The sequence below is a fragment of the Agelaius phoeniceus genome, chromosome 16 (genome assembly GCF_051311805.1).
Source record: "Agelaius phoeniceus isolate bAgePho1 chromosome 16, bAgePho1.hap1, whole genome shotgun sequence".
Taxonomy (NCBI): domain Eukaryota; kingdom Metazoa; phylum Chordata; class Aves; order Passeriformes; family Icteridae; genus Agelaius; species Agelaius phoeniceus.
In genome coordinates, this window is record NC_135280.1 from 13,915,212 (window position 1) to 13,935,000 (window position 19,789).

Here is a 19,789-nt window from a genome sequence, read left to right on the forward strand (position 1 = left end):
GAGCGGGACCCCAGTGGCGGCGGCCCGAGAGGTTGCGAGGCTTTGCCCCACGCACACCCAGCCCCCCGGGAACGGCCGGAGCCGACGCTGCTTCAGCTCTCCAGGCACAGAATTCCCCAGAGTGTGCTTGGCCTTATGGAGCAGCACAGCTCGGCCCGAAGCCCTGCCCCGCCAGGAGCCCCGCGGGCACGGGCAGCTCACGGCACCGCCGGCGGCGGCGGCGCTGGCTCCCCCCGGTCACGGCTGTCCCGTGCTCCGCTTCCCTTGCTCTGATCAGCGGCAGGGAACGAGCAGCGCCACCCGCTCGGGCTGCCCGGGCTGAGCAGCTCCTGCCCGGCTGTGAGCGGCACCGAGCGCGGCAGTGAATGAGCAGCACAGAGATAAATTGGGTTTCTCTAACGTTCGGAGCGTTTTAATAGGAACAATGAGCTGTGCATCCTCTAGGAGCAGGTGACCTCTGCCTTTGGTCCCACCTCTGGCTGCCAAGACCCTTTTCCTCCCTCGGTGGTGGCGGTTCTGAGATGCGCTCCCTGCTGGGTGTCCCATCACCCCGGGAGGGTTCAGCTCGGGTCGGGAGCGGCACCGTGAGCCAGCCGTGACCATTCCCGCTGTCAGCCTCGTCAGAGGCAGCGCTGGAGGCACGGACACGCCACCCTCCGCACCCCGCCCCGCAAGGAGGCATCGGCCAGCGTGAGGAGGGGGCCGCGGGGCAGCCCCCGCCCTGTCGCCATTCTGGCCACCTCCCCGGGCAGGAGAGCCCGTCTCCAGAGAGCGAAGCCAGCCAGGTGACCCACAAAAGCTTCTGCAGTGCCCAGGTCCATGTTGGGGCCGTGCTGCCCCCAGCCCAGCACCAGCGAGCCACCAGCGGGGATTCCATAACCCTGCTGGAAGCGGGAGCCGGCAGCCAGCAGCCTCCTGTCCACGTAGAAGCGGTACCGGCCCTGGCCCGAGGACCAGGTGAGGCACAGGTGGTGCCATTTGCCATCCAGGAGCGGCGCCACCGGCAGCTCCCGAAACTGCCCCTGCCCCATGATGAACCGTGCAGAGCCGGGGCGATCCCCACCGTGGCCAAGCACGGCCAGCTCGCTGTGCCCGTCCCCGGTGGCGTAGGAGAGGAGAGCACCGAGGCGAGGGGCTGGGGTGGCCAGCCAGGCACAGAGCGACACCGACCGCAGCCCCCGGTGCGGGCCCAGCCCCAGGACGGCCCCGTGCCCAGCGGAGGGGTCGGGGAAGAGCAGGACGGCTCCGGTGCGACAGGCGGGGGAGGCGGGCACCGGGGCAGGGGGGCTGTGCCTGCCCTGTCCCGGCTGCCGGGGGGCTGGGGGCTGCTCCTGGGGAGCCGTGGTGGGGAGCATCGATGCCACGGTCGGGGGTGCTGGTGCTGCATCCTCAGGGCTCTCCTCATCCTCCCGGGGCGCTCCCCCAGGCCCGGCAGCAGCGGGCAGCCAGTGCCCTTCCTCCTGCCGGTGCTGCTGCCACCGGCGCGTCTTCGGGGGGCGAGGGCTGGGGGTGCTGAGGACAGCCTGGCCCGGGGGCTGCTGCTCCGGCCGCCTGCCCCGGCTCCGGGCGGTGTCTGGCACACCGTGCGGGTTGGTGCCAGCCTCCACCAGCGCGGCCGGGGGGTGGGTGAGCAGGGGCTGTGGGGGGCTCAGGGCACCCACCGTCCCCTCCAGCCTCTTCAGCCTGCGGCGTAGCCGCCGGCCAGCAGTGGCCAGGCGGGCCAGCTCGGCACCCAGGGCGGCCCGGGCAGCGTCGGCCGCCTCCGCCTGCTCGGCCAGAGCCTGGAAACGTCCATCGATGTTGTAGGAGATGTTGTAGTTGCTGGCAATGCTCTGGAGATGGTTCACTGTCAGTTCCTGGAGCCGGAGAAACTGCAAGGGAGTAGGATGATGTGGGGCGAACCCACGGCCCCGTGCCGAGTCCCTGCCCTGCCCAAAATGCTGGGTGTCCCCCTGGCACAGGCTGGCAGCACCCCGTCCCCGCGCCGGGCACCCACCTGCTCCTCCAGGCGCCGCAGCCGCAGGAGCAGGGGGCCGGGGCGGGCCAGGGGCGCCGGGGCCCGGGTCAGGCCGCCCTGCAGGGCAGCAGCGAGGATCAGGCAGAGGGGCAGTGCCATCCCCGCCATCCCGCCGCCAGACGCTTTCTGCCTGCACGGCAAGGCCGGCCCTGGCCCCCCTGGTGTCCCCCCGGGCAGCCTCCACCGCTGATGAGATCCACAGGCACCGCTGGCACGGCCCCGCACCGGGGCTCCCGGCGCTCTGCGGGGGCGGCTGGCCCCGGCCCAGAGCTCCCGGGGCTCCGTGGCTGGGGCCGGGCCGGGGGTGCTCGGCTGTGAAAGGAAAGGTGTGCGGGGGATCCTGGGCACGCGGCTGGATGTGGGGCAGGGGGGGACAGGCTGGGCAGGGCCGGCAGGACAGGACAGGGGAGGTCAGACGGAGTGGTCAGTGACGGCAGGATAGGACAGGACAAGGGGGATGGAGTGATCAGTGCTAGCAGGACAGAACAGGGCAGGACTGGACAGGACAGGGCACGGCAGGCCAGGGCAGGACACCACAGGATGGGACAGAGCAGGTCAGATGGAGAGATCAGTGCTGGCAGGACAGGACAGGGCAGGGCAGGACAGGACGGAGTGGTCAGTGCTGGCAGGACAGGGCAGAACCGGTCGGACGGAGCAGTCAGTGCCAGCAGGACAGGACAGGACAGCACAGGACAGGACAGGTCGCACGGAGCGGTCAGTGTCCGCAGGACAGGACAGCACAGGTCGCACGGAGTGGTTAGTGCCAGCAGGACAGGACAGGACAGGTCGCACGGAGCGGTCAGTGCCGGCAGGACAGGGCAGGACAGGGCAACACAGGACAGGACAGGTGGCACGGAGCGGTCAGTGCCGACAGCACAGGACAGCACAGGACAGCACAGGACAGGACAGGTCGCACGGAGCGGTCAGTGTCCGCGGGACGGGGCCCTGCCGCAGAGCCACCACGAGGGGGCAGCACGCGTGCGCAGCAGCGCCCCAACTGGGCGTGGCTTCACAGCAGTGGGCGTGGCTTCAAGTGCCGCCGCTGGCCCCGCCCTCTCCTTAGCCCCGCCCCGTACCCTTGAGCCCTCACAAGATGGCGGCTGCAGCCCTCGCCCGTAGGATCGGCCGCACAGGTGCGCCTGGACCCTGCCCCGACCACTCCTGCGGCGGGCTCGGCTGTCCCCGAGCCCTCGCTCCTCTCTGTAGCCCTCCCTTACCGTCAGGGTGTTCCACGTGTCCCCCTGCCGTGGGGTGGGGTGTCCCTGTATCCTCCCTGAGCGGGTCAGGGTGTCCCCGTGTCCCTCCGTGTCCGTGCAGAGCGGTTTTGGGGAGCGCCCCTCACACCTGTGGGGGCTGTGCCCTTCCCGTCCTTACCTGTCTGTGTCCCCAGGTGTGCTGCCCCTGTGCTGCCGCCTCCCAGCGTGGGACAGGGCCAGCCGGCCGTCCCCCAGCCCCCTGCAGCCCCCGGGCCTCCCGCTCGCCCCGTGCCGCTCCTTCAGCAACAACAAGATCCAGGTGGAGCTGGACGAGAGCTCAGGTACGGCGGGGGGCACGGCCGCGGGGTCACCCTCGGCCCACGGGCACTGTGGGCACATCCCTTCCACCCCTGTCCCGTGGCATGTGCGGCTCTGGGCATGGAAAGTCACCAAAGCCCCAGGTGTTGCAGCTGCTTTGGGAGCTCAGGGAGAAGCGCTTGGGGTTGGGAGTCGCACCAGTTGTGGGCACTTCAGGTGGTTGGTGCTACAGACAAATCCTGGCTGTCATTGTCCCCTGCCTGTGCATTGTCCCCTCTCTGGGGGTCCCTGTTTTGGGCACCTGGTTGAGTGGCAGTGTTCCATCAGGGAAGAGCTGTTGGGAATTTCTGTGGCCTGGCTACCAGGAATAGCTGTCACGTGCTAATGTCCTTGCACTGAACAAAGGTGTCCAGGCCTCTTCCTGTGGCTTCCCAGCTCCTGCTTTCAGGTGTCTGGGTGTGTCCTTGTGCTGTTCCCAGGTGACCATGGCTGCAGCAGTCAGGGAGAACATCTTGGGTAGGGTAGTGCAGTGTGGGCAGGGACAAGGGCTCAGAGCCCTTCCCTGGTGCTGACAGGCTCACAGCAGGTGTGTGACCCCTGGACACAGGCTGCTTGCTGTGACAGAAGCCACAGGCTCGACCTTCCCCACTGAGGCCAGAGAGAAGGGAACTGCTGGGCACTGTGACCCAGAAGGTGACTGGACTTTGGGACATGTGGGGTGCCACCATGCATGGTCTGGTCTGTGCTCCAGTCCACCACCCCTTGAGTGACCCTGGCTTGTGGGTGGATTTGGGCAAAGACAGGACCTTGCCCTTGGCTCTGCTGCTCTGGAAACTTTTAAACAGCCAGGAATGTTGTTGAGTGGGAGTAGGAAGCCACAGTTTGGTGAGGGAGACAGGGAGGTGGGTGAAGCTCCCCTGGGCAGGGCAGTGTGAGCTGCTGGGGGGGGAGTCTGAGGTCTCTGTGCTTATCCTGCTCAGGTGTTGCCATGATGAAGTTCAAGAGTCCCCCAGTGAACAGCCTCAGCCTGGAGTTCCTCACAGAGTTTTCCATAAGCCTGGAGAAGCTGGAGAACAACCGGGCCTGCCGGGGTGTGATCATCACCTCTGTAAGGGTCACTGGCAAGGGAGGGCCCCAGGCACCTTGGATTGGCTCAGGGAGGAGGGGAGGGGGCTCTTGGTAGGGCCATGATCTTTCTTCTGTGCCCTTTTCTAGCAGAGGAATGACAACCAAGTGTTGTGCTTTGTCATGAAAATCAAATCAAATCTGGTTATCTGCCAACCTGACACATCCTGTGACGTCTCCTGGCTCACCCACAGGGAGCTGCTGGGAGATGCCAGTGCTTATTTTCAGATGTGGTGTGGGGACAAGGTGATGCCTGGCAATGGGACAGGACAGGTTTTGTGCTGTGTGGGTGATGTACTCACACAGGCACCATGACAATAAGAAATTGTGTTGCAAGCAGAGTCCCAGCACTGCATGCCATGGTAATGGGATAATGCAGGTTGTGGGAGCACTGGGGAGATATTTTCAGGACCCCAAAAGACCCTGATTTATAGCACATATTCATCACCTTCCCTTCCTCCAACTGCCAGGCTGAGAGCTAAAGGGTCCTTCCTTCCCTGTGACTCTCAGTGACCTCTGTCTTTTCCCAATTCCAGGCTGTTCCCAAAATATTCTCCTCTGGCCTGGACATCACTGAGATGTGTGGGAAGAGCATGGAGCACTACACTGAGTTCTGGAGAGCAGTGCAGGAGATGTGGCTGCGGCTCTACGGCTCCAACATGGTCACAGTGGCTGCAGTCAACGTAGGTCCCTTGGGCCCACCTTCCTCAGGGTGGCATTGTCACCTGCTGTGGCTGCTCTGGGCTGTGTGGGCAGGGACAGCTGAAAAACCAGGCTGGAATTCATCCAGGGATGTGTCTGTTGGGGTGTTCAGGCAAAACTGGTGTCTGTCAGTTCTGTGGGGTGTGGGAAGGTATGGGAGCGTGGGATGCTGCAGGCTCTGTGTAAGCTGCAGGCACTGCTGGGTTACATTTCAGCATTTCCAGCAGGTTTTGCTCCTCCAGCTGGGGTTCTTGGCCAACAGGAAAGTGCTGCTGGAGTCTCCATGCCCATGGATGGGTTATTACATTTTTGGTGTCTTGTTTTCATTTTCCAGGGAGGTGCTGCCCTGGCAGCTCACAGTGGTGTCTGTCCACAGCCCCCCCTGAAGGCACTTGGGTTTTCTCTCAGGCATCCTGTGCAGGGCTGAGCAGCACTGAGCCATGGAAAAGATGGAAGGGAAATCTTCCCTGTGAGGGGGGTGAGGCCCTAGAACATGTTGCCCAGAGAAGCTGTGGCTGCTCCATCCCTGGAAGTGTCCAAGGCCAGGCTGGATGGAGTTCTGAGCAACCTGATCTAGTGGAAGGTGTCCCTGCCTGTAGCAGGGGCTGAGAATGAAATGGGCTTTAAGGTGCCTTCCAACCCAAACCCTCCTGTGGCTCTATGAAACCCTGATAAACATCAGAAACCTTCTTTAGAACTGTTTTGAATCAGGTGATTAGAAATTTGGGGGACATCTGCTCTGTCTTCCTGGTGTCTTCTGTGCTCTGGAGTGATCAGCAGGGCTGGGGGGTGTTTGTAACCATGTCCTGGTCTCACTGTGTCCTTCTCTCTGCCAGGGTTCCAGCCCAGCTGGGGGCTGCCTTATGGCCCTGTCGTGTGACTACAGGATCATGGCAGAGAACCCCAAATTCAGCATCGGCCTGAACGAGGCCCAGCTGGGCATTGTGGCTCCCTTCTGGTAGGACACTGCCTCCCACTTGTAATATCATGTGTAGATCTCTAGAAAGAATTCATCTCCAAGTCGTTAATTAGTCAGTTTGGATGGTCATGGTGGTGTGGTTTGTGTGTCAGGGGTCAGGTATTTGCAGCTGCAGGAGATGACACCTCATTTCTGTCCTGTCCTGCAGGAAAAGCTGAAAAGCTTTCAGGCTGCAGAATGTCCTCACATCCTGCACCAAGGACCTCAGTTCTGGCCCTGCAATTAGCTCCAGAACTAGTGCTGGGAGGTCTCATGGGTCAGGCTCAGTCTGGGAATAGGCTTTTCTCTGAGTACACACTGTGTACCTGCAAAATCCAACAGTGTGGAGATCTCTGAAAGCATGGAGGCACCAAGACACTGACACACAGGCCCTTGTTTGCCCTAGGAATGTGTAAATGTACTGTTGGGAAGGAGCTTTCAGTCACAGCAAGTGGGTACCCACAGGCACTGAGAGTAAAAAGAGCAGCTTTCTTACAGAGGAGAGGGAACTCTCTTGGGGTACTCCCAAAAATGGCTCTTCTCACACCATTTTCACATCATGACTGAGCCCACAGCTGCTGTTCAGAGCCCTGAGCCTGGGGAGTGGGACCAGGATGCTCTCAGAGCACTGAACCTGAGGAGTGGGACCAAGGTGCTGTCAGCTCTTGGTGTCCAGGTGAGCTGCCCCTGAGCATGGCTTTCCCTCCCATCTCTTGCAGGTTTAAGGACACGTTTGTGAATGTTGTGGGACACCGAATTGCTGAACGCTCCCTCCAGCTGGGCTCCCTCCACCCTGCACCTGAGGCCCACAAGCTGGGCCTCGTGGATGAGCTGGTGCCAGAGGAGAAGCTCATGGAGAAGGCTGCAGCTGTCATGGCACAGTGGCTGGCCCTTCCTGGTAAACCTCTGTCAGAACAGGAGGGGACCTGGTCTGAGTGGGAAGTGCTGGTGCCTGGGAGCTAACAGTGTAACAGTTTCCATTGAAAGGGGAGGTTTGGATGGCTGGGAGGTAGGAAAGCTCAGCCCAGCAGCCTTGGGCTAAAGGAGAGGGACACTGTGCTAATGTTCAGGGCACGTGGCTCCAGCTCAGCTCATCCTGCCAGACCTGCTGAGTCAGTCTGGAGGTGTCTGAGCTCCACAGACAAACTGAATCTCTGTCAGTGGAGGTGTTAGCCCAGGAAAGCTGCCATGGAGCTGAGTGAACAGGCTGGGTGAGAGCTCCTGGGTGGCTGCCAGCCTGGTTCATGGTCTGAATCAACTCTTGGCACTCTGGATGGCAGTGATGGGGCTGTGGATGAGGACAGGCAGACAGCACAGGCATCGTGTGTTTGGGCTGCTCCATGGCTGCAGCACAAGGCTCCTGGGCTGGGAGAGGGCTCTCCACAGATCTGCCCATGCCATCTCTCCTCCCTGCTGTCCTGGTGTTAGAGTGACACCTCACCCCCCAGACTAGGGAGCAAATCTCAGCTGTGCCCTCTCCTGACTTCCAGGAGGTCCCATGAAGATCTTTCCCCTAAATCAGACCCGTGTCTGGTTGGAGGAGGCTTCAGCACCTGGGTGCTGGAGCAATTCAGGGTTCCCAGTGTGTGGATGGAGGGGGTCAGTCCTCATTTCATTGTCACAAAGTGCATGAATAAAACATCTGTGCCCCAGATGTGCTGCACATCACTGCACCTGGCTCTGTGAGGGTGTGAGCAGATATGTGCTCGAGGCCTCAGCCAGCTCCACCAGCCCCTGCTGCTCCAGCAGCATCCACATGTCCATGTGGAGTGGCACAGGCCCAGGGATGAGCTCGAGGGAAGTGTTGCTGGCTTTGTACAGCATGGTTGGCAGGAGCAGAACTGTCTTGCAGGGATTGAAGGGGTTGGTTCAGGGGAACTTAGAGCCACAGCAGTTTCAAATAAGAAGGAATTTTGTTTGGTTGCTGGTATGTATTCGAGGTGGGTGTTGGGCTCTGGAGGGCACAGAGAGAAGGAGGTACGAAACTTTTGTCATCTTTGCCAGTAGATCAGTCATTTCCCCACTGAGCAATACAACCATAATTTATTGTGTGAGAATTTATCCAGTTCAGCTCCCAGCTGATGGGTTTTTTTCTTACTCCTCTCTCTGCTGCTTTCAAGAGCACTTTGCTGTGTGAACTATCCCATTAGACCTGCATTTGGTGGCATTGAGAGCTGGTCAGGGGTGAGACCAGGGCGTGTTGCTCATCCTTGCTGTCCTCTCTGCAGACCATGCCCGCCAGCTCACCAAGACCATGATGAGGAAGGCGGTGTTGGACCGCCTGGTAGCTCACCGGGAGGAAGACATCAAGAACTTCATCAGCTTCGTCTCAAAAGAGTCCATCCAGAAGTCCCTTCGCATGTACATGGAGATGCTGAAGAAGAGGAAGAGCTGAGGGTCCAGCTGGTCCCTGGGAGGTCGAGTCACCCTCTGAACCGCTGCAGGAGCTGTTGGTCTCACAGCGAAGCCACCCGCAGTGCCAGCAGTCGGTGACATGCCACCTGCTCCCACAGCCAGCCAGCTGCCCCTTCCCTTTGTGCCTGTAGAGTGCCTGACACCACTGCTGCCTTCCCCTAGGGCAGGGAGAGCCCACCCAGCCCCCCAAGGAATGGACAGGGACAGGGTCTCAACACGCCGTGGCCCGAGCCTGACGGTCCTTGGATGTCCTCCCTCCTGTCCAACAGTTAATCGTGAAATGAGGTTTGTCAATAAATCTTCAGTGAGGTAGGAGATGGATGCTTTGTTCCATGGCTCGACTGTGGTCACAGTGTCCTGGCTGGTGGCCTGTCCCCAGGCTCTGGTTCATGGTGGGCTCTGGGCTCTGGGCACAGCCAGCTGCCATCCTTCTCCAGACTGGGATCTGGGGCAGCCCATGCATAGCACTTGTGGATGGGGCTGAGTGGAACACCTTCATGGGGATTGGTGGTGGGAGCTGGAGCTGGATCCTGGTCTGTGGCTGCAGGAGGAGCTCAGGCTGCCAGCTTCACCTCGACTGGGTAGTGGTCACTGACTGCCAGGGCCTGGAGGAGGGCAAGAGGTGGGAGATGTTCAGTGAGCCACTCACCCCACACTCTGCTGCTGGGGCTCACAGGGCAGTCAATTGCCCTGCCAGAACCTTCTGTGTGCTGGAGGGGGCACACTGTCCCCAGCCCCAAGACACTCAACACACAAGGCTCTCATGGTGAGGTGGCCAGCTGTGGCTTGGGGTGGGCACTGGCAGGGGGCCACCTCCCCTCCAAGCCCCCATGTCTCATCTAGGGGCTCTGTGCCAGTGATGGGTTGTTGAAGGTTGGCTTGAGTTACCCCATACCTTGAGTCTTGCCCATGGAAGACAATAAAAAGCCCTGTGCGTCTCCTCTCTTCCCAATGGGGACAGGCAGTGACCCCAAATCCCTTGTCCTGTTTCTACCTTTGGGTCCCTTGTTACCTTGAGCCCCTCAAAGAGACAAGGACAGCCCTGCCAGACTGGGCCAGCTCAGCTTTGGTGCCTGCTAGAGCCCCAGATGTGTGATCCTGGCTCACCTCCTCCTGGTCCAGATGGAAAGCACGCTGGAAATTGTAGATACCAGCTGAGTTGGACAGGACGCTTCTCTTCAGCTTGCTGCCACACACCACGATCCTGCAGGGGAGATGTGGGTGAATGGTGGGTGCCCCTGCTGGCAGTGCAGGGGGTCCCTGGGGTGCCAGGGAAGGGGCCAGTGGTGCCGTGGTGGCAGTGCTGACCTGTCATAGGCGCAGTCTGACTTGCCCACGGTGGTGTCGGCGCTGTCGGGGATCAGCCATTTGAAGATGTCGCTGGTGCGCAGGCGGATGGAGGGCCAGTCACCAGGCTGCACGTACGAGCAGTCGGCATTGAAGTCCCCCAGGAACATCATGTTCTACAGGGAAGATGGGAGCTGTGGTGGTGAGCTGTTCCTGCCACCAGCCCTCCCATGGGGGTGGCAGGGACCACCCTGTCACGGAGCAGGAACAGGGTTCTCACCCCACCACTCCTGCACTGGCTGCTCCCGCCTCAAATCAGGGTCCCAGTGTGGGTCAGACAGTCCCTGAGGCTCCGTGCCCAACCTCTGTGTCCCCCCCCAGTGCTGGTGACACTCACATCAGTCCCCCAACCTCTGTGTGCCCCCCAGTGCTGGTGACACTCACATCAGTCCCCCACTTGTTGATGATGGCCAGGTAGACATCGTAGAGTGCATCAATCTCAGCGACAGCATCGTGTGGGGCTGAGTGCAGGGGCACCAGCACAAACTCCTTCACCTCTGCCACGGGAGAGAGGGATGTCAGCCCTACAGCCACCCCATGCCACAACCCATGAGGGCCACTTGTTCCCCCACTTACTGGTGCTGGGTGCTGAGACCCTCAGGATGAATGGCTCCCTGCTGAAGACATCCTGGGGGTCCTCATACTGGTAGGTGTCCACCACAGACACAACATCTGTCCTGTGGCAACAAAAGGATGGTGACCCTGGGACTTGGCACAGCCCCTGGGTCCCCTCCGTGGTGCTGGTGGCCCTGCAGTGCCATGTCACAGGCTGCAGCACTGCCAGCCCCATTACCTGTAGATAAACAGGTACATCTCCTTGTAGTTCTCCCGTCCCAGGGGGCCACTGATCTCGTAGTCATACTGGGATGTGGATGCACTGCAGAGACACAAAGGCAGGACAGTGACGTGGCTGGGACCGTCCTGGATCGGCTTTGGCATGTCTGGGAGCTGGGTGGCCCCAGGGTTTGCACCAGCTGGTCCTGCTCTGGAGTCCCCATGGTTCACGGTGCCCTGGTTGTGGAGTGACATGAGATAGAGCGGCTCTGAAGCCCCCAAAGCCTCTCCCCCAGGGGCTCCTTGGGCACAGCATGACGTGGGGCGGCTCCTGTCACCCTTTCTCTGCAGGGACATTCCTTACCTTCATTTGCAGCAGAGCTAAATTAGGTCAGTGAGTAGCCTGGGGCTCTGCAGCACCCAGCGTCACCCTCCCTGCCCTGGCTGCTTTGTGACCATGCTGGAGGGGACACGGGGTGAGGACATGGGCTGGGCACACCTGCTCAGGAGCATTAGCTGCCTTTCGACACGGCAGCAGCAGCAGCTTCCGCATGGTCCTGAGCCGTGCCCTCTCCCAAAACTGGGTCAGCACCCAGCTGGTGGGGGGCTGCCACCCTGCTGTGGCCAGTTTTAGCCCACCTCAGCAGCCCCTTTTCCTCCCAGGGTACTAGAACCACCCCCTCAAAGCACCATCCACTGCTAGGCCCATCCTGGGGTGCCCTGGCCACTCACAGGGTGTTGGGGTGCAAGGTCTGCCTGTCCCTTCCTCCCCCTCTCTTGCTTCTGCCCTGTCCTGTTGAATTTTGGAGACTGAGCTTGCCAGAGCTGTAGTTCCTTTCCATCCTGCATGCTCTGGTGAGCTTACAGCTTTCAGAAGGGATTTGTATCACTTGTATCCCCATTCCCTTCACTGGGTTATCCCCAGTGTTGTTTTCAGTGCCTCCTCCTTGCCCCAGCACATTTCTCCTAATATCCTATTTTTTTTCCCAAAAATAAACTCTCTGTTCATGGGTAACTTTTTTCCTCTTACTGCTCAGGCAACCTGGCTTTCCCTGCTGGTGCTGCCATCCCAGTCCCAGCCCCTGTTGTACCTGTTGAGCTGCTCCATGAGCTGGGTGACGGCGCTGAGGTCGGAGTCGCGCACCTCCTGCACCAGCACCACGTCGTAGCGGCGCAGGACCTGCGGGGCCGAGGGCCACAGCTCAGGGCCACTCTCCCAGCCACCTCCCAGCCAGGGACATGGCTTCAGCACCATGGGGACTTGCATGTCCCTTGGAGCCAGGGCAGATGCCCCCAGGGAGGGCTCAGAGGGACTGTAGGTTGTGCCTGACACCCCAGCAAGCCTTCATCCACCCAGGCCATCCCCAGCACTGCGATGCCATCCCATCCTCAGCCACATCCCCATGTCTCTGACACAGGAGCCCTCTTGGGGTCTGTCCCAGCACACAGCCCCATGGTCCACTGGCTGCACTCACATTGATGATGATCTCTGCCACTTCCTTGTTGGACATCTTGGTGTCACCAAAGGACTGGATGTTGAAGGCACCGATGCGCAGCATGGCAGTGGCTGGGCACAGGAGGAGAGCCACAGCCAGCAGGGACAATTCCAGTGTCACAGTCCCCATTCTTACAGGATTAATGCTGGGTCACAGGGGTGCAGGGATGGGAGATGAACTCGGAACACTATTTTGAGTTTGAGGTGGAGGAAAAAAACATATAGATCCTTCCAAAGTCCTGGTGTGTGACAGTGTGTCATGGTGGGCATTGCCCAGAGCAGGTTGCAGAGCTGGTGTGGGCAGTCTGCCAGCTCACCACTCCCAAAGAAGATAAATCCTGTCTCACCACTGTGAGCCTGCCTCTTCCAGCTCCAGCGATCACCCAGCTCCACTCCCCTACCAGGGTGTCTTCACTGCCCACCAGCCCCATCCACCACTGCCAGCATTCCAGGCACCCCAGGCTGTTCCACATCCTTAAACTTCACCACACCCCCCCTCCTTACTGCTGGGGTAAGGAGCCTCATCCCAACTTATCCCAGTTCATCCCAGTCCCACCTGGTTGCAGTTGAAGGTGCTGATCCCGGAGCCGTCCTTACCTGGCTGAAGGTGCAGCACCTCTGCCCTGCCGGCAGCAGGACGGGCAGCTTTATTCCCGGCAAAGCAGGATGAGTCTGACACCCCCTGGGGGTTTTGACATAACTTTGAGCTCCTTCCCACATTGGGAAACCAAAAATCCCACAGGGTGACAGGGTGGGGCCAGCACAGCCATCCCTGTGCTGATGCAGCAAAGGACAGACAGGGAGACTTGGAAATGCTGGGGCATCCCTGTGGGACTGGGTGGGTGTGTGGGACTTGGGGGCTGCCATCTGGGGTGGCACCTGGACCATAGAGTGGGCACGGTGGCCAGGCAAGAGGTGAAGGGCGCTGGCCTTAATTGGGTGATTCAGACAGTGTAATTAGAGGGAAGAGAAGGAAATGGCCAGTGTGTGGGTCAGGCAGGTGAGCACCACCAGCCATGGCAAGAGGGGATGGCTGCAAACCCCTGCAGCAGCCCCAGTGTCACCCAGAACAGCCCCACTGGTGACCCAAAGTAGCCCCAGGAGGGCTGGCATTCCCCATGCCAATCCATGGCATTCCCATGGCCCATGGCATCGCCCCAGGATGACAACAGAGCTGGCTGTGGCAGCTGCTCATGCCAGGACTTGCCAGACTCTCATGTGCACCTCCAGGTTTTGTATCCTCACACCCAGTCTCGGGATGAGTCCCCTGTCCCTCGGTGCTGTGTCGGCACCGAAACCCCTGGGAAGCCCCAAGCCCCCTAGGAGCTGACTCACATCCTCCCTGCACCCTGTCAGTGCCCTGTCAGCAGCCCTGCAGTCAGAGCCAGGCAGGCTCTGCCAGAATGTGGCCCTGTGAGCTGGCAGCAGAGCATCCTGCACCCTGGAAAGGCTGGAGCCCCCCAGCCCCTTCCCAGAGTCCTGGCTTTGCCACCATCAGCTGAGAAGGAAGCAGAGCTCACTTGGAGCCTCCCTGGTTCTCTGGCAGGGGGCTGAGGGGCTTCTGGGGATACTGAAGGGATCTCTCTTCCAGAGCTGCAGATGCAGGAAAAGGCTCATTTTTAATGGAAGCAGAAAGCAAAAAACTTCCACAGGAGCTCAAGGACTCCTTGCAGGGACAGTGGGCAGCTTGGCTGGCACCAGTGGCGCGTGGGCTCCCACGAGGGATGCAGGTGTTTGCTGAGGTGTCCTGGTAGCCACTGGAGTGGGGACAGGCTCAGAGGGCTTTCAGGGTCACCTCCACTGGGAAATGGTCGCTGACAGCCAAAGCCTGCGTGTGAGGGAGAGCAGAGTCACCCTGACCACAGTCAGCTCATAAATCCTGAGCTCATCTGGACCCACTCCCACTGTCATGGCTGGCTGAGACTCCAGCATTCCACTCCAACCCTCAAAATTTAGACCATACCCCAAAATGCTCGATGTGGAGGGTTGATTCGGTACAACAGCTGGGGTTAGGCTACCCTTAGGGGCACCCTTGGGAACAGGGAGCCCTCCCATGCTCCCAGGAGCTATGGTGGGGCACATCCCAATGCTGGTGGGCTCATGCCCCAGCCAGCCCCTCACTCACATCCTTCATCTGGAGCTGGAATTTCTTCTGGAAGTTGTTGACAGTGGCAGAGCCAGGTTCAATGTCTTGGCGCAGGGCGGTGCCGCAGGCGACGATGCTGCCGAGGCATCGGGGGGTGTCAGTGCCCTTCAGTGCTCCTCATGCCAGCCCCCCGTGCCCCCTGGCACGGCACCCACCGGTCATAGGCGCAGTCGGTGTCGGCCACGGTGGTGTCGGCGCTGTCGGGGATCAGCCACTCGCAGGCGCGCAGGGAGCGCAGGCGGATGGATGGCCACTGGGAGCTGGGCACGTACGAGCAGTCAGCGTTGAAATCACCCAGGAACATCATGTCCTGCAGGGCACTGCACTGAGTCCCTGTCCCTTTAGGGAGCAAGGACTGCCTAAAATCTTAAGGGAGATTTTTTAATCTACAAATCCCCCTGAGGTGACCCATCATGCAGGGACAAGCCCCCAGGAATGGCAGGAGGGCCATCCAGCAGCTCCCTGCCTGGAGACTGATGGCATGGCCCCTGCTCTGATGGGTACAAGAGGCCTCCTGTGGGACCTGCTCATCCCCTTGCTGCCCTGGGGAGGAGCCAAGCTCCCCAACGCTGCTTACATTAGTCCCCCACTTGTTGATGACATCGGTGTAGACGTCGTAGAGCGCGTCGATCTCCTGTACTGCGTGGCTGGGCTCCGAATGCAGAGGCACCAACACGAACTCCTGCACCTCTGCAGGACAGCTGGCCATCAGCCCCTGGCTTGGTGCATCTCCTGAGCAGGGAATGGGAACCCCAGGAAACCACCCCAGACCAAGCCCCAGCTAATGGCCAGGAAAAGTAGTTGAAGGGAAAGGGTGTGATGAGTTTGGTGCTCTGCCTGTCCCTCAGACTGGAAATTCCAGTGGGGAGCTGCATGCCTTTGTGCATTGTTTGGGGTTTGCTCCTTGTTTCCCATTAGCATTTGCAAGCCAATATGGTTTTGGGCAGGAGATGGGATAGTGTGTGTGCCCTGAGGAGGTTCCCAGGAGGTGGAGGTGATGGCATGGGGTAGGCAATGGAACGAAGTGGGAAATGGGACATGATGGGAGACACAAGGGATGGGGGATGACAGGTGATAGGAGATGGTACATGATGGGAGATGGCACCCAGCCAGAGGAAGCAGGTGGTGGGATATGGCACAAGATGGGAGGTAGCACATAATGGGATGTAGGACACGATAGGAAGCAGCTGGAGATGGGAGATGGCACACAACTGGAGAGAGCTCATGGTGGGAGATGACAGGTGATTGGTAGGAGATGGTACATGGTGGGAAACAGCAGGGGTTACTGGCCATGCTGGGCAGGGACATAGGACCCCTGGGCACCCATGGGTGGGACCCTGGTGAAGGATTGCAACCCCCCTGTCCTTGGCAGGCACAGCTCTGGGCTCAGCCCTGCGTGGAGGGGACCCTGTGCCAGGTCTGGGCATCCCCCAAGGTGGGCTCTGCTCACGTGTGGTGGGTGAGGAGAACTTCACAATGAAGGGCTCCCTGCTGAAGGTGTCGTTCCCACAGGGTTCACAGCCATCATCGTAGTAGTAGCTTCCCAGCACGGAGACCATGTCTGACCTGAGGGAGGAGAGCAGGGCAGCCCCCAGCACTGCTCCTGCACAGCCCAGGCCCCCAAAGGTACCCATCCCCTTTGGGGGTGCTGGGGAGGGTGGCAGGTGACACCTGGCAGCATCCCTTACCTGTAGATGAAGAGGTACTGCTCCTTGTAGGTGCCCCGACCCAGGGGGACGCTGATCAAAAACTCGTATGGGCGCTTCCCAGCACTGGGAGCAAGTTATGGAGAAGGTGAGAGGAGGCTCCTGGTGCTCCCCAGCATCCACCAGGCTCTCTCCAGCTGAGCCAGAGGTGTCCTGGCAGGGCTGGAATCCACCCCAGAGTCCCCTTTGCAGACACTCCCACACCAAGCCATTGGGTCACCTGTTGAGCTGGTCCATGAGGTCATGGACGGCGCTCAGGTCGGCATCCCGCACCTCCTGCACCAGCACGATGTCGTACTCCGACAGGATCTGGGGGGACAAGCTCAGAGCTGCTCTCCCCTGGCCAGGAGCTGCTCTGGGGTTGCTCTTCTGGGCTGCAAAGGCTCCCAGGCTGGCAATGGGAGGGCAGCAGGGACCTCCGGGCCAGGGAGGGACCCCGGTGCTGGTGTGCCCTTTGTGTCCACCACCACCTACCCAGCATCTGCTCCAGGGGAGGAACCTGGGCAGCATCAAATTCACCCAGCCTTGACTGAGGACCTGCAAGGGTGGAGATGGCCTGAGGTGGGAGATGGTGATGGGGGAAGAGAAGATATGTGGGTAGATGAACGGATGGATGGATGGATGGATGGATGGATGGATGGATGGATGGATGGATGGATGGATGGATGGATGGATGGATGGAGGGAGGGATGGATGGATGCATGGATGGATGGATGGATGGATGGATGGATGGATGCATGGATGGAAGGAAGGATGTAGGAAGCAGGTGTCCCACTGCCCAAGCTGGCTGCATCCCAGAGAGCAGAGCATGTCCAGGCCTGCTCCTCCCCACACTCACAGAGACAATGATGTTTGCGATGGTCTGGTTGGCCATCTTGGTGTCCCCAAAGGCTCTGATGTTGAAGGCACCAATCTTCAGCGTGGTGGCCACATGCAGCAGGAGAGCTGCGACCAGCAGCGACAGCACCGGCCTTGAGGCTGCCATCCTGTGCAGAGGTGCAGGAGGGGCTCAGCTGAGAGGGGGATTTGGGACAGACAACAGGGATAGCCAGGGTATTCCTGCTGGCCATACTGGTTTCACTGGGAGCCATCTGTTTTCTGGGGAACCACCAGGATGCAGGGGTTGTACCTCTGTTGCATGGGGCCTCATCCTACCTGTCCCTCCTGGAAGGAGACCAGGCCACTCACAAGGCTGGAGTGGAAAATTCCCTGGCCAGCGAGTAAATGTCATTTCATAGTGACACAGAGCAGTCACTTCCTCATTCCCCATGAGGAAGAGCTCAGCCTGGACACCTCTTCTGGCCCTGGATTGATAGCAGTGGCCAGGGAGCCCAAAATCCCTTGGCTTGTGCCTCTCCCACCTTTCCCCGGATCAGTGCCAGAGACCCCAAAGACCCTACAGCAGCTGTGCTGGGACACAGCAAGGGATAGCTCCTCCTGACACCCCACCTTCTCACTGCCTGGAGCATCCTCACCTGGGTAACCTGCCCCTCCCCTGCCCCCCATCCTCACCCAGCAGTGCCCCTGCCCCATCCTCACCCAGCTGGCTCCCTCAGGACCCTCTGCAAAGGCAGTGCTGCAGCTCCCACCCGCGGGAAAGGTGTTTGGGAAGGATTTCCCCTGGCACTCGACTGCCTTGGGGTAATGTTTCACCAGCCTGGGCTCCTGAGTGCCTGATAAACGGGCTGAGAGAACAGGCAAATGCTCCAGCTTTTGGTAACCAAATCTGAGCCTGAGGAAGGATTTGCTGGCCTCAAGCTCACTTTTTCTTCTTGGGCAGCTGCTCTAGTTAAATCCTCACTTTTCCCACTGGCATTCCTGCTCCAAACTCTTCCCTCTAACACCACAGTCCCTTCAGTTGATAATGCAGCCATTTGGCAATGCCATGATTTGGTCATGCCAAAATTTTCCCAAAGCCCCATAAATCCTCCCCACTCCTGGAGACCACAGCAGCCTCTGAACCTCCCAGGCAGAGGCACCTGCAAGGGGCATGTTCACCCCTGAGCTGCACCCAGGTTTGGCCCAGCAGAGCATTGTGGTAGAATTGAGCTGGAGGAGGTGACATTGTGAAGGGAAGCTCCTGGGAGGGTGGGAAGAGAGGAGAGCAGGACCTACCTTTGATGTTGTCCGAGGACTCTGGAGGGGGAAGGATCTGCACCTGCATTTATGGAGAGGGACGCTCTCTCCTTGCCAGGTGGGTGCCCAGCCAAGGATCATGTGAGGCCGCAGGCTCCATATGGCATTTTTCACGGAAGCAAAGGTCTGCTCAGTGAAAAAAGAGCTCTTTCAACCTCTGCCAATGCCTCCCACCACAGGTAAGGCCGAGAGGGATTAAAATGCCAACAAGAGCTCTGCAAGGTGGAATGAATGTCAGAGATCTCTTGTGGGGATCAGCAGCTTCCCAATACATGGCATGGGCAGCTCTCACTCATCACCAGATACAAATTCTCTTAAAAAGCGTTTATTTCACCAACACAAATCATTCCCACCCAGCACCCCACATTTCCAACAAGCTGTGAGTGTGCTGGGGCCAGCAGGAGCCATCCCAGTGTGGTCTTTGGGTGTGAAGCCAAAAGCTACAAAAGAATAACAAATCCCTGCCACGGTGCCCACCCCCAGACCCTCCCCAGGAGGTGCCCTGCCTCAGGCCCTGTCCCTGGGAGGGCCATGCAGTGCTGAGGGGTGGCAGCCCTCCACCCTAGCCACTCACACAGCGGCCTTGGCTGATGTCCCTGCCTCCAAAGGCAGCTGCCATGGTTCCCAGAAGGTGTGCAGTGATCCTTAGGGGGCTGGAGGCCCTGCCAGCCTCTCCCCTGGAGCCAGGCACCCTCCAGAGAACGGGTGCTCCCCACAGTGGGATCAGGGCTGGACCTAGACCCCCCCAACAGGCTCCCCAGGTTGGACCCAGGTTTCCCCAGCCAAACCCTCCATGGTCAATCCCTCTTCAGGTCAGGACCCCCCCCAGGGGCCAGACCCAGGACCAAGACTCTCCTGAGCCAAGGTCCCCCCAGAAACTGTCTCACCAGGCTAAGATCCCCTCAGAGTAGAGTCCCAGGGTTTAACACCACTTCTGGGCCAAGACCCCACAAAGATCAGAGCCCTTTCATGCCAACACCCCCAGGGCTGGACCATCCTCAGGGCCAATACTCCCCCCAGGGCTAAACCCCACTTCTGCACATCCCACGAGGGCAGCAGGAACAAAGGTGCACTTCCCAAAGCCCACAGCCAAGAGCCAAGCTTCTCCCAAGCCAGGAGCTCCTGAGCCAGCCCAAGGAGCAGCCCCCAGGGCCGATATCCCCTCACGCCCAGACCCCTCCATGCTGACACCCCTTGACTCAACCCCAGCACCAGCCCCCGGGGCCAAGATTCCTCCAGGGCCGAGACCCCCTCAGGGCCAGGCTCCTCCCAGGGTTGGGACGCCTGTCTGAGTCCCCCAGGACAAGCTGTCCCCATGCCCAAGTGCTCCCGCCCATCCCGGGCCCGGTTCCCTCACGGCCGAACTCCCGTTACCCCCGCTGGCGGGCCCGCCAGGGGGCGCTGTCGGCGGCGGCGGCGGCAGCGCGTGATCATTTTTGTCCTGGCCGGGCCGC

General features: G+C 60.2%; 4 protein-coding genes across 4 annotated transcripts; 1 reads left to right on the forward strand and 3 right to left on the reverse strand.

Moving 5' to 3' along the window:
- Nucleotides 1-486: 486 nt before the first annotated feature.
- PTX4 (pentraxin 4) lies at nucleotides 487-2,195 on the reverse strand. Its single transcript, XM_054643942.2, has 2 exons — nucleotides 1,997-2,195; nucleotides 487-1,871 (listed from the first exon to the last, which is right to left on the reverse strand). The coding sequence occupies exons 1-2, from the start codon at nucleotides 2,123-2,125 to the stop codon at nucleotides 621-623; spliced, it is 1,380 nt and encodes a 459-aa protein (XP_054499917.2). The 5' UTR covers nucleotides 2,126-2,195; the 3' UTR covers nucleotides 487-620.
- Nucleotides 2,196-3,043: 848 nt separating this feature from the next.
- Nucleotides 3,044-9,046, forward strand: ECI1 (enoyl-CoA delta isomerase 1). The gene is made up of 7 exons (XM_054643588.2): nucleotides 3,044-3,150; nucleotides 3,408-3,554; nucleotides 4,512-4,639; nucleotides 5,193-5,339; nucleotides 6,195-6,316; nucleotides 7,036-7,214; nucleotides 8,545-9,046. The coding sequence occupies exons 1-7, from the start codon at nucleotides 3,111-3,113 to the stop codon at nucleotides 8,709-8,711; spliced, it is 930 nt and encodes a 309-aa protein (XP_054499563.1). The 5' UTR covers nucleotides 3,044-3,110; the 3' UTR covers nucleotides 8,712-9,046.
- A 239-nt stretch (nucleotides 9,047-9,285) lies between these two features.
- On the reverse strand, nucleotides 9,286-12,477 carry LOC129127330 (deoxyribonuclease-1-like 2). Its single transcript, XM_054643883.2, has 8 exons — nucleotides 12,328-12,477; nucleotides 11,944-12,032; nucleotides 10,872-10,955; nucleotides 10,655-10,755; nucleotides 10,463-10,575; nucleotides 10,040-10,194; nucleotides 9,839-9,935; nucleotides 9,286-9,336 (listed from the first exon to the last, which is right to left on the reverse strand). Exons 1-8 carry the CDS (start codon nucleotides 12,475-12,477, stop codon nucleotides 9,286-9,288), a joined length of 840 nt encoding a protein of 279 aa, XP_054499858.1.
- A 1,493-nt stretch (nucleotides 12,478-13,970) lies between these two features.
- Nucleotides 13,971-17,184, reverse strand: LOC129127380 (deoxyribonuclease-1-like). The gene is made up of 8 exons (XM_077186760.1): nucleotides 17,038-17,184; nucleotides 16,420-16,508; nucleotides 16,182-16,265; nucleotides 15,944-16,059; nucleotides 15,071-15,183; nucleotides 14,649-14,803; nucleotides 14,473-14,569; nucleotides 13,971-14,175 (listed from the first exon to the last, which is right to left on the reverse strand). Exons 1-8 carry the CDS (start codon nucleotides 17,182-17,184, stop codon nucleotides 14,122-14,124), a joined length of 855 nt encoding a protein of 284 aa, XP_077042875.1. The 3' UTR covers nucleotides 13,971-14,121.
- Between the last annotated feature and the right edge of the window lie 2,605 nt (nucleotides 17,185-19,789).

What these genes read in the sequence shown, in the direction of transcription:
- PTX4 (XM_054643942.2), bottom strand. Translation starts at nt 2,125, where the DNA reads ATGGCGGGGATGGCACTGCCCCTCTGCCTGATCCTCGCTGCTGCCCTG. An exon ending in TGCGGCGCCTGGAGGAGCAG is followed by an intron (nt 1,872 to 1,996) that starts GTGGGTGCCCGG and finishes ACTCCCTTGCAG; the next exon opens with TTTCTCCGGCTCCAGGAACT.
- ECI1 (XM_054643588.2), top strand. Translation starts at nt 3,111, where the DNA reads ATGGCGGCTGCAGCCCTCGCCCGTAGGATCGGCCGCACAG. An exon ending in GGAGCTGGACGAGAGCTCAG is followed by an intron (nt 3,555 to 4,511) that starts GTACGGCGGGGG and finishes TATCCTGCTCAG; the next exon opens with GTGTTGCCATGATGAAGTTC. An exon ending in TCACAGTGGCTGCAGTCAAC is followed by an intron (nt 5,340 to 6,194) that starts GTAGGTCCCTTG and finishes TCTCTCTGCCAG; the next exon opens with GGTTCCAGCCCAGCTGGGGG.
- LOC129127330 (XM_054643883.2), bottom strand. Translation starts at nt 12,477, where the DNA reads ATGGGGACTGTGACACTGGAATTGTCCCTGCTGGCTGTGGCTCTCCTC. An exon ending in CTCATGGAGCAGCTCAACAG is followed by an intron (nt 10,956 to 11,943) that starts GTACAACAGGGG and finishes GTGTCTCTGCAG; the next exon opens with TGCATCCACATCCCAGTATG. An exon ending in GGTCTCAGCACCCAGCACCA is followed by an intron (nt 10,576 to 10,654) that starts GTAAGTGGGGGA and finishes CTCCCGTGGCAG; the next exon opens with AGGTGAAGGAGTTTGTGCTG.
- LOC129127380 (XM_077186760.1), bottom strand. Translation starts at nt 17,184, where the DNA reads ATGGCAGCCTCAAGGCCGGTGCTGTCGCTGCTGGTCGCAGCTCTCCTG. An exon ending in GTTCTCCTCACCCACCACAC is followed by an intron (nt 15,184 to 15,943) that starts GTGAGCAGAGCC and finishes GCTGTCCTGCAG; the next exon opens with AGGTGCAGGAGTTCGTGTTG. An exon ending in TCCAGCTCCAGATGAAGGAT is followed by an intron (nt 14,176 to 14,472) that starts GTGAGTGAGGGG and finishes CCTCACACGCAG; the next exon opens with GCTTTGGCTGTCAGCGACCA.